The sequence below is a fragment of the Hemibagrus wyckioides genome, linkage group LG26 (genome assembly GCF_019097595.1).
Source record: "Hemibagrus wyckioides isolate EC202008001 linkage group LG26, SWU_Hwy_1.0, whole genome shotgun sequence".
NCBI lineage: Eukaryota > Metazoa > Chordata > Actinopteri > Siluriformes > Bagridae > Hemibagrus > Hemibagrus wyckioides.
Window position 1 is genome coordinate 18,392,447 of NC_080735.1, and position 19,103 is coordinate 18,411,549.

The 19,103-nt window shown below is 43.9% G+C and overlaps 2 protein-coding genes across 5 annotated transcripts; both read right to left on the minus strand.

Annotated features, from left to right (window-relative positions):
* Positions 1 to 371: 371 nt before the first annotated feature.
* Positions 372 to 15,090, minus strand: LOC131346757 (Na(+)/H(+) exchange regulatory cofactor NHE-RF2). 3 transcript variants are annotated; one of them, XM_058380361.1, is made up of 7 exons: positions 14,806 to 15,090; positions 14,197 to 14,604; positions 12,514 to 13,149; positions 5,646 to 5,834; positions 4,061 to 4,214; positions 3,079 to 3,290; positions 372 to 2,825 (listed from the first exon to the last, which is right to left on the minus strand). In XM_058380361.1, the coding sequence occupies exons 2-7, from the start codon at positions 14,452 to 14,454 to the stop codon at positions 2,631 to 2,633; spliced, it is 1,644 nt and encodes a 547-aa protein (XP_058236344.1). In that variant the 5' UTR covers positions 14,455 to 14,604; positions 14,806 to 15,090; the 3' UTR covers positions 372 to 2,630. The 3 variants fall into 3 exon arrangements, with proteins under 3 accessions (XP_058236344.1, XP_058236343.1, XP_058236345.1); XM_058380360.1 differs by having other exon boundaries at positions 5,646 to 5,837; positions 14,806 to 15,089; XM_058380362.1 differs by lacking the exon at positions 5,646 to 5,834.
* A 1,429-nt stretch (positions 15,091 to 16,519) lies between these two features.
* On the minus strand, positions 16,520 to 18,958 carry nthl1 (nth-like DNA glycosylase 1). 2 transcript variants are annotated; one of them, XM_058380364.1, is made up of 6 exons: positions 18,348 to 18,956; positions 17,938 to 18,185; positions 17,699 to 17,869; positions 17,458 to 17,617; positions 17,255 to 17,360; positions 16,520 to 17,059 (listed from the first exon to the last, which is right to left on the minus strand). In XM_058380364.1, exons 1-6 carry the CDS (start codon positions 18,568 to 18,570, stop codon positions 16,630 to 16,632), a joined length of 1,338 nt encoding a protein of 445 aa, XP_058236347.1. In that variant the 5' UTR covers positions 18,571 to 18,956; the 3' UTR covers positions 16,520 to 16,629. The 2 variants fall into 2 exon arrangements, with proteins under 2 accessions (XP_058236347.1, XP_058236348.1); XM_058380365.1 differs by having other exon boundaries at positions 16,653 to 16,965; positions 18,348 to 18,958.
* Between the last annotated feature and the right edge of the window lie 145 nt (positions 18,959 to 19,103).

A 19,103-nucleotide genomic window follows, 5' to 3' on the forward strand; every position in this document is an offset into this window, starting at 1 on the left:
AGTCTGGACAAGTCTAATGTGCTTTCACCAGAAAGAGAAGTGGGTGAAAATAAGATTTAATAAAAGCGACACAGCAACGCCGCCGTTAGCGGCTAGCTCGCGCTACGTCCTGTGTCTGTGACTGTAATGAATTCTGCCTTAAATAGGATATATTTTAAAAAGAAGACAAAAGAAAAGTTCTCGTTAACGTGTGTGTAGATGATTGATTGTAAACATGTTACCCATAAAGCTGGAAGAGTTTTAAGAACAACAGTTGAAGCTAAAATGAAACAAAAACAACAACAGGATTAAAAAGAAATTCAGTCGAGAAAGTGACTGAAATCCGCATCACCTCTATTGAACTTGTATAACATACATAAATATCCAGAACATTTAGAATATATATATATCTTTATTTATTTAGTTTATAAAACATTCTGTAAATTTTATAATAGCATGAAGAAAATATTTGTAGGAACATTGGTTTAAAAACGAAAAAGCCTACTGCACGCGTCACAGGAAAGATAATCTTATCTATGAAATATTTCTGAATCAGGTGTAGAAAAGGAAAAGGAAAGAGAAAGACTGAACGGTTTTCTGCCTCGTCGTTACAGCACAGGCTTAAACTTAGCTCAGAAACCTGTTAGCGCTAACTCATGTCATGCTAATCATGATCAGTGATTTGTGTTTGGAATATTGTGATACATATTACCGTGTAGCCTGTTAGCATGCCGTCGTTTCACAGTTCACGCTGAAATCCTGAGATGTTTCTGAAAGTCTCACAATATAAAATCCAAAACCTACGACAAAAAAGTCCAGTATAAAATTTTCACAAAACGAATCAAATGCTTAATAAATTAGTATCTAAAATCTAAATAAAGAAACGTTAAGGTATTAGTCGTTCCTAAACATTTCATATATATATATATATATGTTTTCGATTAGGTGATAAAATAAAGGAGGAATAATAAAATAAAGGTCCGGTCAGAAAAGGCGAGGCAGCGGTTACGGTTTGCTCCAGCTTCCTCCTGGAGATCGTGTTTGAAGCGACGGAGACGTGAAGCTGATTCAAGAGGAAAAGTACACGATTATTAAACATGTGTTTAATGAGGGTTATCTTTGAACATGTGTGTCATTAGGGAGCTATTTTGAATCGTTAGGCAGTCATGCTGAATCATGAGTCAGACATTTTGAATCATGAGCCATTTTGAATCATTAGGCAGCCATTTTTGAATCATGAGTCAGACATTTTGACTCATTAGGCAGCCATTTTGAATCATGAGTCAGACATTTTGAATCATGAGCCATTTTGAATCATTGGGCAGCCATTTTTGAATCATGAGCCATTTTGAATCATTAGGCAGCCATTTTTGAATCATGAGCCATTTTGAATCATTGGACAGCTATTTTGAATCATGCGTCAGACATTTTGAATCACTAGGCAGCCATTTTTGAATCATGAGGCATTTTGAATCATTGGACAGCTATTTTGAATCATGAGTCAGACATTTTGAATCATTAGGCAGCCATTTTTGAATCATGAGTCAGACATTTTGAATCATGAGCCATTTTGAATCATTGGACAGCTATTTTGAATCATGAGTCAGACATTTTGAATCATTAGGCAGCCATTTTTGAATCATGAGTCAGATTTTTGAATCATGAGCCATTTTTGAATCATGAGTAAACCTTTTTAAATCATGAGCCATTTTGAATCATTGGACAGCTATTTTGAATCATGAGTCAGACAATGTGAATCATTAGGCAGTCATTTTTGAATTTTTTTTAGCCCAAGTTGTTTGCTAGATTTAGTTTAAAGGACAGATAAAGCTAACATTCATTTGAAAATATATTAATATATATTACAATAAAGCGATTAATTTAAACACAGGTAAGAGTTGTTGAGACAGGGAGAGAAGTTTGAGTGGCGTTTTTTCGCTACAGATTTTAGCGTCGTCTGTACGTACAAAAGTAACGGTTTTTTGTTTCATTCACTCATTTCGAATTATTTAACTGATCTGATTACAAATAATCCATGAATGTTGGATGTAAATAAAGCCGGAATGCTGGGGTTGTGTCCCTGATACTGTTTAGTGTAGTTTGTTGAAAATAGCATCTTTAGCAGCAGAAAGCGATCCAGTGCCTTCTAAAAGGATCAGTTTATTTCTATTGCTCTCTAATAAAATGTCTAATAAAATCTTCTTTTCCGACTTTTCATGTTTTTAGCAAACAGGAAGGAAACAGAGACAGGAATGACAGGAGAATATGGATTTCCTGTGTAAATTTCTAGTGAATACATGCTGGTCACTCTCTCTCTCTCTCTCTCTCTCTCTCTATAAACTATTCTGTTAAATGATTCATCTTTTTCTCTTTCATTCACATTCCTTCACCTTCACTGTCCAACCTCAGCTTTTAACTTTCACTTCTTCACCTTCACTCTCTCCATCCATCAGCTGCTCATCTCTTTCTGTCTCTCTTCACCCTTCCTGAGTTGTGTAACCGCAGTGGCATGGCATGAAGATCCTGGGTTTTTCTTGACATGTCTGTGTTTTTAGGAAGCTGAAACAGGATGATTCTGGTATTTTTCCTCATCCCCGATGTCCGGAGGTTAAAGTTTCCATCCTGGTTCTGTTATTTTTTAGCTGAACATCTCAGAAGTTGCAGAAGATCTCGTATTTCTTGTTCCAGGCCATAGGGGGCGCTCTCTTGTTGGCCTTCTTCGAGCTGACCTTCTGCCTGGCCTCGGCCGCCGTGGGGCTCAGACGCAGGCCGCTCTCCCACAGAGGGTCCAGATCCTTTCCCAGCTTCACCTCCTGCACACCGGGGGCGCTGTTACACTCCGTCATCTGCAAAGGACGGAAAAAAAACTAGTTTAAATTATTCAGAATATTTCCACTTCCTGTTCCATCGTCCTGAAGTCTGGAGCGTTTTTGGTCAAATGTCCGAAATACGGTCTGAGATTTAGACCAGATCAAGATATTTTCACTCTCTAAGATCTTTCTTGCAGATTAAAAACAGATTTTCTTTAGTTTTCTAGAATTAAGTTTTATTTTCACTGTAGTTTACCACACACACACACACACACACACACACACTCACCACGCTGGTCTCTGAAGTGATGGACCTGGAGGAGACACCATGACTCTGCTGCTTCAGAGACTCGTTTCTGATTGGTGGCTTTATCACATCGAGGTCCGTGATTGGCGGTTGGCTCGGCGAGGCGCTGTGGATTACCGGAGGAGACGCTGAGCTGCCTTTCAGTGGACAGGTTGAGGCTGGTGCATCTACGAGTGGACCGTCCACACAATCCTCTGTTAAGGAGAAAAAATTAAATGAAACAAGGTTTAAATACACTGGGAAGTCTCATTTATATTATGATGAGGTTTCGATTTTAAAGATTTACTTCAACAGATTCACTTTTAAAGATTCACTTTTGAAGATTCAAAAGAAGATTCAAGATTCAAGAAGAAGGTTTACTTTTAGAGATTCATTTCGGAAGATTTGCTTGTAATGTTTGGATGCTATTCTATAACCCAACAAAGCAGGAGATTTGTGATTCAGTGATTTGTGATTCAGTGATTTTTGAATCAGTGATTTGTGATTCGGTGATTCAGTGATTTGTGATTCAGTGATTTGTGAATCAGTGATTCAGTGATTTGTGAATCAGTGATTTGTGATTTGTGGTTCAGTGATTCAGTGATTTGTGGTTCAGTGATTTGTGAATCAGTAATTTGTGATTCAGTGATTCAGTGATTTGTGATTTAGTGATTTGTGTATCAGTGATTTGTGATTCAGTGATTTGTGATTCAGTGATTTGTGAATCAGTAATTTGTGATTCAGTGATTTTTGACTCAGTGATTTGTGATTCAGTGATTTGTGGTTCAGTGATTCAGTGATTTGTGATTCAGTGATCCAGTGATTTGAGATTCAGTGATTTGTGATTCAGTGGTTCATTTTTTACAACTTCATATGGTGACCACAAAATCAAATATGAAAATGAAAGCACTTAAATGCTAATAATTACACCGAGGAGAACACAGTCAGGTTTTGTTTCCAGCATGTTTGTTATCAGACACTTTACCGTTGAGGTGCGCCGGAGTCGGAGTGATGTCCAGTTTCTTGAACAGCTCGTCCGTTTCCGGATCCACCACCAACAGCCTGGCATGTTCTCCTCCTCCTCGGATTATCTGCACCACCTCCGAGTGCCTCAGACCCTCGATATTTCTGCCGTTCACCTGAACACACACACACACAGACTCAGTCTAACCACCAGGTGGCGCAGAAATCCCTTCCATCCCCACTTCCTTTTCCTCTTTCACTTCCTTATCGTGATCATCACTCAGGAGAAGCTTTTCAGATAAACATTTGAGACCAGAATGAAATCAGGACACCTGATGAGAAGCTAGCGGTTTCTCAGAGTGACATCTGTCCTGAAGATCTGGACCTCACCTCAAGATCACCTCCTACAAGCCACAAGCTGCCATCTTGTGTGTCTCGTGTGTACTCTCATGTGCTTATTCCATGTTCCTTTTCGAAGACGATAAACAGAAAACCCCCGAGATGCTCGTCTAAATCTCTTCTACACCAGAATAAAGCTTCATATCTTCACACCGGATTTCCAGAAAGTTCTTCAGAAAGTTCTTCAGTCACCCAGCCTCCTTTGTCTCATTTCCTGTGAAAGCTTCCCTGACCCAGTCACTTAAAACCACAGGATGTTCACAGAGACTTCGCTCACATGACCTGATAAGGTCCAGCACTTATCTGTCTCCTCACGTACGTTCAAGCATGTTCTGTCTGCTTATCTGATGGCGAGGCGGATCAGGCCAGAACACCCTGGTACAGAGGAAACACCCAAACTTCGGCGAAAAGGAGGGAAAAATTCCACACGTGTAAAAAATGAATAAATATTTAATCGAAGCTGTTTATGTGGACACGACTAAAGTAGACCGCTGAAAAATATCTGGATAGGACTGTTTTTTGTCTGTTTTTAATAAAGCTTGGATTTATTTAGAAAAAATGTTTCTGTTGCGCAATAAGAGCTTCGTATGATCCTCCCGCTGATTGCAGCCTGATTTTACTAACCTGATTTAACCTCTGAATTTATTATGAACATAAAAGTTTAATGTCATTTCTGGTCACTAACTGTGGAGAAATAATTCACGTAGATCGTCTTTATGAAGATTCACTTTTGAAGATTCACTTCAGAAGATTTACTTTTGAAGAGTCACTTCAGAAGATTTACTTTTGAAGAGTCACTTCGGAAGATTCACTTTTGAAGAGTCACTTCTGAAGATTTACTTCGGAAGATTCACTTCAGAAGATTCACTTCAGAAGATTCACTTCAGAAGATTCACTTGTAATGTCTGAATGCTATTCCACACCCCAACAAAGCAGGATTATTTTTCCTCAAGGTCAAAACTACTAGATCGTCTTTATGTATTTAGCAAATCCAGAGACCAGCTGAAGACTACAAATATGATGAGACAGGTTTTTCCCAGAAGCAAAAATGATCCAATCCTCTTCCTGGTTAGGCCATGCCCATATCAGGTAGTGACACTGACTGGGTTTCAGCTCTACCCTGTTCTTCATCTCCTTCTGATCCCACACTCTACACTCTAACCTGCCCCTTTAATTTACCCCAGGTTATTTAGTTTAGTGCTGGTCACCTGGACGAGTCTGTCTCCAGGCTGTAGTCCGGCTCTGTGAGCGGGTGAGTCTGGGTCGACCGAGCGGATGAACTGACCCACACGCTGCTTATCACAGTGCAGGTTAAATCCGAACCCCTGCTCGTCCTTCACAATGTGACACAGCCGCGGCCTCAGGTCACGCATCACTGTGTCCTCTGATCCTGACCTCTGCTAAAACACACACACACACGAAGAGAAGCAAACAATAAGTATTTATTTCACTCTGCATATTTAATTGATCAATACTCTGTGTGTGTCAGTGGAGGAGGCGTGGCCTCTGTGAGACTCGGTGAAGGGGGTGTGGCCTGTGTGAGTCTTAGTGAAGGAGGCATGGCCTCTGTGAGTCTCAGTGAAGGAGTCATGGCCTCTGTGTGTGTCAGTGAAAGAGCCGTGGCCTCTGTGTGTGTCAGTGAATCAGGCGTGGCCTCTTTGTGTGTGTGTGTGTGTGTGTGTCAGTGAATCAGGCGTGGCCTCTTTGTGTGTGTGTGTGTGTGTCAGTGAAGGAGGCGTGGCCTCTGTGTGTGTGTGTGTCAGTGAAGGAGGTGTGGCCTCTGTGTGTGTGTGTCAGTGAAGGAGGCGTGGCCTCTGTGTGTGTCAGTGAAGGAGGTGTGGCCTCTGCAAATCTCAATAAAGGAGGCGTGGCCTCTGGGTTTGTCAGTGTCAGTGAAGGAGGCGTGGCCTCTGGGTTTGTCAGTGTCAGTGAAAGAGCTGTGGCCTCTGTGTGTGTCAGTGAAGGAGGCGTGGCCTCTGTGTGTGTGTCAGTGAAGGAGGCGTGGCCTGTGTGTGTGTGTGTCAGTGAAGGAGGCGTGGCCTCTGTGTGTGTCAGTGAAGGAGGTGTGGCCTCTGTCCTCTGTGTGTGTCAGTGAATCAGGCGTGGCCTCTTTGTGTGTGTGTGTGTGTGTCAGTGAAGGAGGCGTGGCCTCTGTGTGTGTGTGTGTGTCAGTGAAGGAGTTGTGGCCTCTGTGTGTGTGTGTGTGTGTGTGTGTCAGTGAAGGAGGTGTGGCCTCTGTGTGTGTGTGTGTGTCAGTGAAGGAGGCGTGGCCTCTGTGTGTGTCAGTGAAGGAGGTGTGGCCTCTGCAAATCTCAATAAAGGAGGCGTGGCCTCTGTGTTTGTCAGTGTCAGTGAAAGAGGCGTGGCCTCTGGGTTTGTCAGTGTCAGTGAAAGAGCTGTGGCCTCTGTGTGTGTTTCATTGAAGGAGGCGTGGCCTCTGTGTGTGTCAGTGAAGGAGGCGTGGCCTGTGTGTGTGTGTGTCAGTGAAGGAGGCGTGGCCTCTGTGTGTGTGTGTCAGTGAAGGAGGCATGCCCTCTGTATGTGTCAGTGAAGGAGGTGTGGCCTCTGTGTGTGTCAGTAAAGGAGACGTGGCCTCTGTGTGTGTCAGTGAAACAGGAGTGGTCTCTGTGTGTGTGTGTGTGTCGGTGAAACAGGAGTGGTCTCTGTGTGTGTGTGTGTGTCGGTGAAGGAGGCATGCCCTCTGTGTGTGTCAGTGAAGGAGGCGTGGCCTCTGTGTGTGTCAGTGAAGGAGGCGTGGCCTGTGTGTGTGTGTGTTAGTGAAGGAGGCGTGGCCTCTGTGTGTGTGTGTCAGTGAAGGAGGCATGCCCTCTGTATGTGTCAGTGAAGGAGGTGTGGCCTCTGTGTGTGTCAGTAAAGGAGACGTGGCCTCTGTGTGTGTCAGTGAAACAGGAGTGGTCTCTGTGTGTGTGTGTGTGTCGGTGAAACAGGAGTGGTCTCTGTGTGTGTGTGTGTGTCGGTGAAGGAGGCATGCCCTCTGTGTGTGTCAGTGAAGGAGGCGTGGCCTCTGTATGTGTCAGTGAAGGAGGTGTGGCCTCTGTGTGTGTCAGTAAAGGAGACGTGGCCTCTGTGTGTGTCAGTGAAACAGGAGTGGTCTCTGTGTGTGTGTGTGTGTCGGTGAAGGAGGCATGCCCTCTGTGTGTGTCAGTGAAGGAGGCGTGGCCTCTGTTTGTGTGTGTGTCCGTGAAGGAGGCGTGGCCTCTGTGTGTGTCAGTGAAACAGGAGTGGCCTCTGTGTGTGTGTGTGTCAGTGAAGGTGGCATGCCCTCTGTGTGTGTCAGTGAAGGAGGCGTGGCCTCTGTTTGTTGTGTGTGTGTGTCCGTCCGTGAAGGAGGCGTGGCCTCTGTGTGTGTCAGTGAAGGAGGCGTGCCCTCTGTGTGTGTCAGTGAAGGAGGCGTGGCCTCTGGTGTATGTGTGTGTCAGTGAAGGAGGCGTGGCCTGTGGCGCTGGTTTGTGAATTTATGAAGTGTATACAGACTGTATATTTCCCCGCCGCCTCATTTCATTGTGAAGTAGAATGAACTAAAAGCCCCTGAGTAGGTCACCCGGATGTATACGTTACATGTATGTGTGTGTGCGTGTGTGCGTGTGTGTGTGTGTGTGTGTGTGTGAATTCTTATATTCTTTCCCTAAAGAAAGAAGTTAAACACACCCTGTACAGGACATTCTCTAAGACGCGATGTCATGTCCTGCCCTCAAACAATACAGGGGTGGGAGCAGGTTTAATCCCATAGGGCACACACACACACACACACACACAAAGAAAGGAACAAGAGGACGGTGCCTTGGGTGTGTGTATGGAGTCATGAGGTCTAAAAAGAGAGTAATCTAATCTCTGCAAGTTTTAAAACTACAAATGTTCCCAAATTCACACACACACACACACACAATGCTGAAACTTCTGGGGGGAAAAAAATAGGCAGAAACCTAACACCAGCGCGCACACACACACACACACACTCACACACTCACACACACTCACACTCACACTCACACACTCACACACACACACACACTCACACACACTCACACACACACACTTGAAACACAGAGCAGTAAAATGACTATGAGGGTCATGTGATCCATGAATCTGTAGCCCCGAGGCACGAGCTCTCACACTCGTTAGGAACAACTCTGTAAATACATCATTTATTCAGAAAATATACTGCCAATGTTTTCTTAAAATATATTTTGAAATTCTAGACCACGCCTTCATGGGTGGAAGAAGAAAACAGTTAAGATTTCAGAGCTGTAGAGGAAAAAAGGAGGAAAAAAAACACGTTTACCTGCAACAATGAGGTCTGAGAGGAGAGCTGAAACTGATGGAGAGGTGGATGATGGGTGGAGAGAAAGAGAGATGCTTAACCCAGGCAGAGAGAGAGAGAGAGAGAGAAAGAGAGAGAAAGAGAAGGGGGGGAGACAGAGAGAGAGCTTGAGAGAGAGAGATGGAGAGAGAAGGGGGGGAGCGAGAGACGGAGAGAGAGAGGGAGAGACAGGTGAGAGGAGAGACACAGACAGAAAGTGAGGTAGAGATGGAGAAAGAGAGATGTAATGACTATAAGATGGAGAGATAAAGAGAGAGATGACGAGAGAGAGAGTGAGAGATGGAGAAAGAGAGATGTAAAGACCGTAAGATGGAGAGAGAGAGAGATATGGAGAAAGAGAGATGTAAAGACCGTAAGATGGAGAGGGAGAGAGAGAGAGAGAGAGAGAGAGATGGAGAAAGAGAGATGTAAAGACCGTAAGATGGAGAGAGAGACAGAGAGAGAGAGAGAGAGAGAGAGATGGAGAAAGAGAGATGTAAAGACCGTAAGATGGAGAGAGAGAGAGAGAGATGGAGAAAGAGAGATGTAAAGACCGTAAGATGGAGAGGGAGAGGGAGAGAGAGAGAGAGAGAGAAAGAGAGAGAGAGAGATGGAGAAAGAGAGATGTAAAGACCGTAAGATGGAGAGAGAGAGAGAGAGAGAGATGGAGAAAGAGAGATGTAAAGACTGTAAGATGGAGAGATAGAGAGAGACAGAGAGAGAGAGAGAGAGAGAGAGAGAGATGGAGAGAGAGAGAGAGAGAGAGAGAGAGAGAGAGATGGAGAAAGAGAGATGTAAAGACCGTAAGATGGAGAGGGAGAGGGAGAGGGAGAGAGAGAGAGTGAGAGATGGAGAAAGAGAGATGTAAAGACTGTAAGATGGGGAGATAGAGAGAGACAGAGAGAGAGAGAGAGAGATGGAGAAAGAGAGATGTAAAGACCGTAAGATGGAGAGAGAGAGAGAGAGAGATGGAGAAAGAGAAAGAGAGATGTAAAGACCGTAAGATGGAGAGAGAGAGAGAGAGAGAGAGAGAGAGAGAGAGAGATGGAGAAAGAGAAAGAGAGATGTAAAGACCGTAAGATGGAGAGAGAGAGAGAGAGAGAGATGGAGAAAGAGAAAGAGAGATGTAAAGACCGTAGGATGGAGAGAGAGAGAGAGAGAGAGATGGAGAAAGAGAAAGAGAGATGTAAAGACCGTAAGATGGAGAGAGAGAGAGAGAGAGAGAGAGAGATGGAGAAAGAGAAAGAGAAAGAGAGATGTAAAGACCGTAAGATGGAGAGAGAGAGAGAGAGATGGAGAAAGAGAAAGAGAGATGTAAAGACCGTAAGATGGAGAGAGAGAGAGAGAGAGAGAGAGGTGTGTGGTTTGCTGTGATTGTTTCTGTCCTGTTTTCTGACAGTATTTGTTGTAGGTTTGAGATGAAAACTTCGGCTGCTGTTTGGGTTTTAAACAATCCAGCAGACTGATACAGAGGCCACGCCTCCTTCACTGTGACTGACACACAGAGGCCACGCCTCCTTCACTGTGACTGACACACAGAGGCCACGCCTCCTTCACTGAGACACATAATGACCGGGGGATATGAGTTTAGTTACAGTCTGATTGTCCTAAATTGTTTGAATTTTAATAAATATTGATAATGTTGTTAAAACAAATAATTTCATTTTAAAAAATATTCATAAAATTGCCTTACTTGTTTAAAAAAAAAAAAGAAGTTAGAAGTAGAAGCAACATAAAATTTAATAAAAATCTGAATTAAAAAAATGTAGTAAAAAACTGACAATTAAAATAAAATAATCACACTATAAACACAATATACATGTGTAATATTATATTTTTATATTGAAAATTATATTTTTATATTATAGTGGGTTTTAAGGACTAAACTGCTGAATAAAAATGTACTCAGGCTTTAAATTCCATCGCAAGACTGAGAGTGTCGACGTTTTCCGAGTTTCTCGTTTCGTATCATTTAATTCACTGCTAATTTATTAATTTATCACGCTCCACGTGTCACAGTTCACGTTCTCTGAATTGTAGGAGCTAAATTTAGGTGTCTGGGAAGTGGACTCTCTCACCAGGGTGGGTCCAGATCTGCTTCCTGGACTTCCTGTTATACACTTCAGTCCACTGGAGTGTTTTCTAATAGAACTAAAAACAATTCAACACTTTCAGAGAGTTAGGATCTCAGAGATGGGGGGGGTCCTTTCTGCTGCTATTGTGACCCAAATCATTTTTATTTTCTTTCCCGCGTCACGCTAACAGATTTAGATGCCGTTGACGCAAAGCCACTTCACCCCATGGTGCTGCGGCTTCCTGAATGCAGACGAGCAGCGTCCTGACCTCAGTCCTGTGACTATGGATTGTCTCGCACTGGAGTCTACATTTGATTCTGGTCATATTTTGTTGCTTTTTGAAGTAAACACAATAAAATATACACAACAAACTAGCTTCTGCATGGAGGAGTCAGCAGGAACATGTAACGGTTACCTCAGAAACGTTAACGTCAACCGTATACAAACTAACATAGTGTTTAATTCTTTACGTACAATAGTTCCAATCCTCAACACGAACACGGACCCACACTGACCCACCAACTGTACAATTCATCTGCAAAGCATGGTGGGAAAACCAGTGATCTGAAACACCAACTAACACCACTACACTGGGATTAAAGAGCGAAGTTCTCAGTCCTGCTTGGAACCTTTTTTGTTTTTGGGTTTAACTTACCCAAAAGATTTGGACAAACATAAATTTCTCAAATAATTCAAATAGTAGTTTCATTATCCGAGAACTTTTTATTTCACAGACACAGGGCTGGAGAAACCAGTCAGTGGTAGCTCAAGTGGTTAAGGCTCTGGGTTGTTGACCAGAAGATCAGGGTTCAAGCCCCAGCACCACCAAGCTGCCACTGTTGGGCACTTGAGCAAGAAATTGTTTTTTTGGTGTGTGTGTAGGTAGGAAGGGTACTTTGGGTCTAATTCCATTTCAAAAGAACATTACCCAGCTCTACTGAGAACAAAAAAAACAGCGTATTAGTGATCTGTACACGAGAAGACGAGCATATTTTTATGTCTTTGTTTTAGTTTCTTTTCTTTTTCTGCCTCTTATCGTTTGTTTGTGTCTCGATTATTTGCTTCTAATTCATCAAACTAAATTCATCAACCAGATTTTAGCCTCATGAATTCCACTTGCCAGGAAAAAATACGAACCCAAGACAAAATAACGCACAGTGAAGTGACCTAGCATGGACTGGACACGCCCCTTTCACATCCTGTCTTGAAGTTTCACCTGATACACTGAAGCTGGTGTGGTCTTATCATTAATAATGAGACTGCACTGATTGGACATGTACCGCGCAGTCTGCCCTCTTCCACATGCATAAGCTAACGGATTGCCATTATTGGCTAGTGTCACTGTGATTGACAAGGAAGAGTGAGTATGCTCCACCCACCCAGACGGCACAGCTGGTTTTGTTCTCTTGGCTCCTGATCACGTACACGAACCTCAATCTCTTGCCTCTTTTCTGTTGCACCATTGGAGAAACCCCTTGGTCGTAACTCTTCACACCATGAGCTTATCATGGATAAACGTAAACGTACGCTACTTTAAACACTCGTAACGCATAGGTAATGTTTATTTAGCATGTGTAGCGTTGCGCGGTGGTCACGGTCTAGGAGGACGTACAGGGGAGTAGAGATCTGCTTAGGTTCCTGCCCAGGATGTACTAATCAATCCCTAACTCATGGTCTTACCTGGTTGTCGGTGGTGCCGGTGTCGTCCATTACATGGGTCTCATCTGATTTCTCTCTGCTGAAAGGAGTGGTAATGGTGTCAGATGGGGGATGAGTAATGGAGTCATAGGGGGATTGAGTGATGGGGTTAGTCAGTGATTGAGTATCTAAGTTGTTGGGGGACTGAGTAATGGGTTTAGATGGTGATTCAGTGATGGGGTTAATTGGGGATTGGGTAATGGAGTCATAAGGGGATTGATTAATGGAGTCTTCAGGTGATGGAGTGGAGTTTTGTGGTGATAGAATGATGGAGTCGCTAGGTAATGGGTCGCTGGAGCCAGGCGGTGATGAAGTGGTGGATTGGGGAAGCATCAGTGAAGTAACGGTGCCCGAGAGCGAGTGAGTGGCGAAGTCTCGCGGCGATAAAGCGATGGAGTCTGATGGCGACGGAGTGAGAGAGTCTCGCAGCGAGGAGGTGAAGCTCAGGGTGGAAGAAGCGAGGGAAGATGAGGAGGCTCGAGGCGAGGAGAGGCAGCTCATCTCCACCGCCAGGTCCTCAGTGCAGGGCAGAGAGTGGAGGAGCAGAAACTCGTCCGTCTCTCGATCCACCACCAAGAGCCTCGTCCTGTTCTCCACCTCCATGATCTTCTGAACCACCTGATGGAGAGAGAGAGAGAGAGAGAGAGAGATGCATTAAAATAAGAGGGAGGTGATGAAAGAAGTGGAAGAAAGTGGAGTGCATGGAAAAACAGCAATGAGAAGAGAATCAGGGAGAACCGGTTTCTGGAACTTTCTTCACTTGACACGTCGTCTCTCTAAAAAACATCCCCACACGTTAAAGCCTGGACACTGAGCTTAATTCTTAAACTGCGCTTCCCAGTTTATAAACAGCCAGGGGGAAGAAATAAAAGCCATCAGACCGGTTTCTCTCTCCTCAAACACACCGGCTCTACGATTTACCTCACAACTGTAACTCTACTCACTTTCTACTGTGGTAGGGGTTACTATAGCAACGCTTACTCTGAGGAGAGGAGAGAGGAGAAAAGAGGAGAGGAGAAGAGAAGAGGACAGGAGAGGAGAAAAGAGAAGAGAAGAGAGGAAATGAGATAAGATGAGATGAGAAAAGGAAAGACAAGAATAGATGAGAGGAAATGAGATGAGAAGAGACGAGACAAGAACTGAAAAGAAGAGAAGAGGCAAGAATAGAAGAGATGGGAGGAAATGAGAACATGAGATGAAAAAAGAAGAGAAAACTAAAGGCAAGAATAGAAGAGATAAGAAGAAATGACTTAAGATGAGAAAAGAAAAGAAAAGAAAAAAGAAGAGAAGAGAAAAGAAAAGAAAAGAAAAGAAGAGACAAGCTAGATGAGACAGATGAGATGATACAGAAAAGAAGAGAAGAGAAGAGAAGAGAAGAGAAGAGAAGAGAAGAGAAGAGAAGAGAAGAGAAGAGAAGAGAAGGAATAAGATAAGAAAAGACAAGAAGAGAAAGGGAGAGACAAAAAGAGAAGAGATGAGAAGTGAAGAGAAGAGTAAAGAAGAGAAGAAACAAGAAAAGAAGAGATAAGAGATGAGAAAGGAAGCGAAATAAAGAAGAAAAGAAGTGACACTCAAAGAGAGAGAGAGAGTAAATCAGAGCAGAGGTGAAGGAAGGAACAGAAAGGAGAGGAACGAGAAGAGGAGATGTATAAAACATGGACTGACCTGATGGTGCGATTCCTTCTCCACGTTCTCTCCGTTCACCTCCACCACTCGGTCCCCCGAGCGCAGTCCTGCCAGCTCTGCCGGAGACCCCGCCTCGATCCTGCGGATGAACTGCGCCCCGCTGCCTCGCTCCCCATGCAGGTGGAACCCGTAACCGCGCTCGCCTTTGGTCAGGTAGCAGAGCCGAGGGCGCAGATTCCTCTCGTCCATCTCCTTCTGTAGAGCGCCGTCAACCTTCATCATCATCATCATCGTCATCGCCTCCACCCACGTCTCTCGGCTCAGTTAATCCACTCGGCCATGTTTTTTAATCCCAGCGTCTCAGTGGACCCTCCCAAAAGACCTTTAACCCCGAAGCCTGCGCAGCTACGTCCTGCTCCAGTGCTGGACTAAAGACACCGAAGAAAACTGAGGGAAAGAGAAGAAAAAAACACTTAATCAGCTGAATATTGATTCCATCGTCCGCTTCAGGAGGTGAAGATGATGAAGTTATTAAACTCGGCTCTCCTTCTACACCACCCCTTTACACTCCAGATGTTTTCCCTCACAAGACTGAGCTATAGAATCATCAGGTCACCAAAATAAAACAACCCCAAAGCTTAAACCCACCAATGTGCAGGAGACAGGTGCTTCACCTCCTCTTCCTCTTCCTCCTCCTCCTCCTCCTCCTGTTCCTCTGTAACTATTTCAGGTTCTAAAAAGCGACCCGATCTGCAGACAGCCGCTGATTATTATTATTATAAGATTTAATCATAAACTACAGCCTTCTGCTGCACGGAAATGAAGAATTAAAAACAAATCCGACGTTTTTACAGAAGGAAATATTCCAGAGTCCAAAAGCTGCTGAAGGGAGAGCAGGAAACTCGAGCTCGGTGATCCCTGAGGAAGAGAGAGGGAGAGAGAGAGAGAGAGAGAGAGAGAGAGGGAGGGAGCGAGAGAGGGAGGGAGGGAGGGGATTGGCCAGCGATCTGTTCCCATGATAAGATCTCACAACACATCCAAGCGGAACTCTTCCTCTTCCCACTTTCCGAGTGATCGACTCCAGAATGTTCCCTGATGGATAGAGTTTAGGATCCGGACTCAGCTGTTAGATAATGACCCACACGCTTTTAGAGGTTTTATCCTCCTCTCTGTGTTTGTTCTGCTGGGAGACCAGCAGCTGTGGGGGAAAAGGAAAAGTTTTGCACATTAAAGACAAACAGGATCTGGAGAGACTGTGGGCTTATTGTTGTTGTTGTTGTTTTTCTATTAATTTAAGGAATTATGTCTTAAACACGTGTAAGAATTCTTGAAAGTAAGGAACCATGTAAGATTCATCAAGCATAAAAGATCTTTAAAGAAAAAAATAATAATAAAAAAATTGTGTTCTGCAAATTTATGGAGTCATTTTATAAATCTTCTAAAAATATAATTTAGACATAATGTAAATCATGTAAATTTACATTAAATAAATAAATAAATAAATAAATGTTTTAGGGCCAAACTTTTTTCTTCTTCTTTGTTTTTGAGAACATTTTTCAGATATTATATTGTCTAATATTTTTGTCCTTTAGGCTTAAATGTTAATTATTTATTTATTTATTCATTAAAATTTTTTTGGACATTCAAAGATTTTTATTTTCAGGCCTATTAATATACGTAATATTGACACAACATTACAAACGTTACATCTCTCTGAGAAAGAGATATCTAAAAAATCAGGAGATGCTAGAACCTTTAGCTCTCCGAGGAACCGTGAAGAAACTGCTTTAAAAAAAAACAAAACATCAACAACAAAAATATATTATTTAGGACATGCCCTGTGTAGTGACCTAGGAAGTAGGGATTTGGTTATAAAGTGTGTAAAGCATGTTATTTAAGTGTACATTTGTGTGTGTGTGTGTGTGTGTGTGTGTGTGTGTTGAACTTTCACACCAGACCTCTATCGCCCTCTAGTGAAACTTCATCATGTGAAGCATCTGATCGCTAAACCTTTACACAGATACAGATCCGGAGTCTATCCCGGGAACACCGATGAGGCAGGAATACACCCTGGATGGACACCACACACACACACACACACAAACACACACACCACTCTAGGGGGCAATTCTAGGGTTCACATCAATTAGGATCACATAAGTAAAAAAGTACAATTGGAAATACACACTCGTGTGTGTGTGTGTGTGTGTGGTTTAGACATAGATTTTCTCTTATTGATTAGTTAAATGAGTGCAGCCCTGGACGTGTGTGTATGTGTGTGTGTGTGTGTGTGTACAACATTAAATCAATGCTATTGCAGTACTTTTAATTATTTTTTATTAAAAGTAAAAAAAGCATGTATGAGAAAATCATACACATATAAGAGGAGAGTTTGTGCAGTCCCTCGCTCAGGGCTGTGATGGACATGAACACGTCTGTGTCTGCTCCAAACGACGATAACATGCAGCTTCATCAGTGCCTACACTCTCTACTTCTCCTCCGTAGCCGAGGACACTCCGTCTTCCCTCCGTCTCTTTTCTCTTCCTTTCTCCTTCCCGCTTTTGTCCTCGTCTTCGCCTCTTCCTCTTTCACGGTCTCTGGCTCACCTGCTTGGTCTCTGTCGCTCTCCGGCTGTGGGTGATTCAGGGAGAGAGGAACGGAGAAGGCTTCCTCCTTGATCTGTTGCGTCGACGCCTCCGATTTCGTTTTAGGGATCTTTCGTGGTCCAGCAGGCCCCCCGGGAGATAGTGGAGAGCCAGGTTTGGGCCTGCGGGTCGGTGAGGCGGCGTGGGCTGAGGGACAGGTGTGCTGGTTCAGACAGATGGAGCACAAGGGTGAGACAGGTAAACAGACCTGCTGCCCGAAACCCACCAACAGCCAGTTTATCTCACACCACAGGTCTCTACAGGAGTGAGTGAGAGAGAGAGAGAGAGAGAGAGAGAGAGAGAGAGAGAGAGAGAGATTCAGAATGGGTGTGGGTGTGGGTGTGGGTGTGAGTGTTCCCCTGTGATCAGTCCCCTGTGATCAGTCAGAAGGAAGTAAAAATTGTTACTCATGTTATTTTTTTCCTTCCTCTATCCCCTACATTAATGGATACCTTGGTAGCCACTCCTCCAGCGCTCGCCGGGTCTCCTCCGGGTTCTTGGTGGTGGTCCGAGTCCATCCCAGTCTGTTAGAGATCCGGTGAACGTGTGTGTCCACTCCTGGATGCATACACACACACACACACACACACAAACATTTGTGAAAACTGTTACGACAGAACCGCACCAGTCAGGAGCGACCTCACTTCCTGCTCACCGATGCCGGACACCCGTTTCCAGGCGATGGCCATGGCCAGGTGCGCCATCTTGGGGCCGACCCCGGGCAGACGCACCAAACCCTCCAGCGTGTCAGGGATGTCGCCTCCGAACTCACGGTGGATCATCTCTGTGGTCTGCTTCAGGTACTTCACCTTCGTCTGTACAGAAAGAGATATTTATGTAATTGTACAGGAAATGATGACGACAATTACGTTAACGAACACCAGTCAGTGTTTCACCTTCCAGAAGCCCACGGGGTAGATCAGTCTGCCCAGTGTGTCCTCGTCCATTTTGAGGATGGAGGTCACACTGAGGTCGTGGGCACGCAGGCGCTCCATGGCTGCAGCCGTCACCTGGTCCTTCGTCTGACTGGACAACATCAGAGAGACCAACACCTGATAACGCATCACCTGAGAGAGAGAGAGAGGGGATGAGTTTACAAATACCTAAGTAGTACTCTTGAATGATTGGTCATCACCTCGGGTGGAGCCTGAGGGTCGTAGCACTTCTCCGCCCCCATCTGGTCCACAGGAGCATCCCGTCCACTCCGCATCTCCCTGATGAAGGACAGCTGTCTCCTCCAATCGGGCGGCTCCCAGCGCTCTTTCTTGACGCAGGGTCCCGCCTTGTCTTCATACTCCACTTTAACGTGGCCCCTCCTCAAGGTGCGAGCTGGTCTCAAAGGGGCGTGGTCATCCCCAGGGTCAGCGGTGGTGCAAAGTGAGGCTTAAAACATTGGACAAGAAAAAAAAGAACAACAGTCAGTAGAGGGAACTCAAAAAATCGTACACAGTAATTTTAATATTCAGCGATAATTCGCCTCTATCGCTTAAATTTTTATTTTTCATCACTGATTAGTTATTTTCAAATTCCTAATCATCACCCAACCTGTGACGTAGGGCTTTTCTAAACAACACTGCCCTTGAGATGACCCCTCCGCTTCGGAAATGGTACGTTCCTCCTCCTCGGGTTCTTCTTTAATCCCTGCAGAACTTTCCTCCACCATTCTCCGCCTTCCTCTTCGATTTAATAATAAACTTTTAGCCGCTCGAGGAAGATCTGACACGACTTTCCTCCTCTCCCTGCTGAAGTAACGCGAGCTTGTGTTCATTGTTTTTATTTTTTTTTATGATTTTACTCCAAAAATACCGATGGGTCTGAGGTGTGCACGCGCATACCGAACGGACCGCCAGAAACATCCGCGCACGAGACCGGAAGTGCAACAAGCAACCGTGTCAAAATAAACAAACACAATTAACCATTATTAATTAATTATTTACAAAAGCAGTCTTGCAAAAAAAGGAACTATGTGGCAGTTAAACATCATATAATGTCGAAAAAAAATCTGTGTGTAAAAAAAGTATTACTATAAAGTCATAATATAAACACAGGAATCGCAGAAGTGGTTACTTAGCAACCGTGCAGCAGGCTAATGTGTAAAAATCCAGCACATTTCTCCTTCTTCACTGTCTGTTGATGTCCTGAAACTGAACTACATCATGAAAACTACATCATGAGAACATCATGAGAACTACATTTTGAGAACTACATTTCCCATGAAGTTGCGGAAGTTGAAATGCGGAAGTTTAAAGCTTGCATATTTTGTCATTTTTTTTTCGTTTTTGTCCTTATTTATTTATTTAT

Excerpts from the sequence above, each read along its gene's own strand:
- nthl1 (XM_058380364.1), bottom strand. The coding sequence starts at position 18,570 with ATGAACACAAGCTCGCGTTACTTCAGCAGGGAGAGGAGGAAAGTCGTG. Across the intron at positions 17,618-17,698 it reads ACCCCGTGGGCTTCTGGAAG|ACGAAGGTGAAGTACCTGAA; the intron begins GTGAAACACTGA and ends CTTTCTGTACAG. Across the intron at positions 17,060-17,254 it reads CTGGAGGAGTGGCTACCAAG|AGACCTGTGGTGTGAGATAA; the intron begins GTATCCATTAAT and ends TCACTCCTGTAG.
- LOC131346757 (XM_058380360.1), bottom strand. The coding sequence starts at position 14,454 with ATGACGATGATGATGATGATGAAGGTTGACGGCGCTCTACAGAAGGAG. Across the intron at positions 4,215-5,645 it reads CTGGAGACAGACTCGTCCAG|GTGAACGGCAGAAATATCGA; the intron begins GTGACCAGCACT and ends GTGTGTGTTCAG. Across the intron at positions 2,826-3,078 it reads TCACTTCAGAGACCAGCGTG|ATGACGGAGTGTAACAGCGC; the intron begins GTGAGTGTGTGT and ends CGTCCTTTGCAG.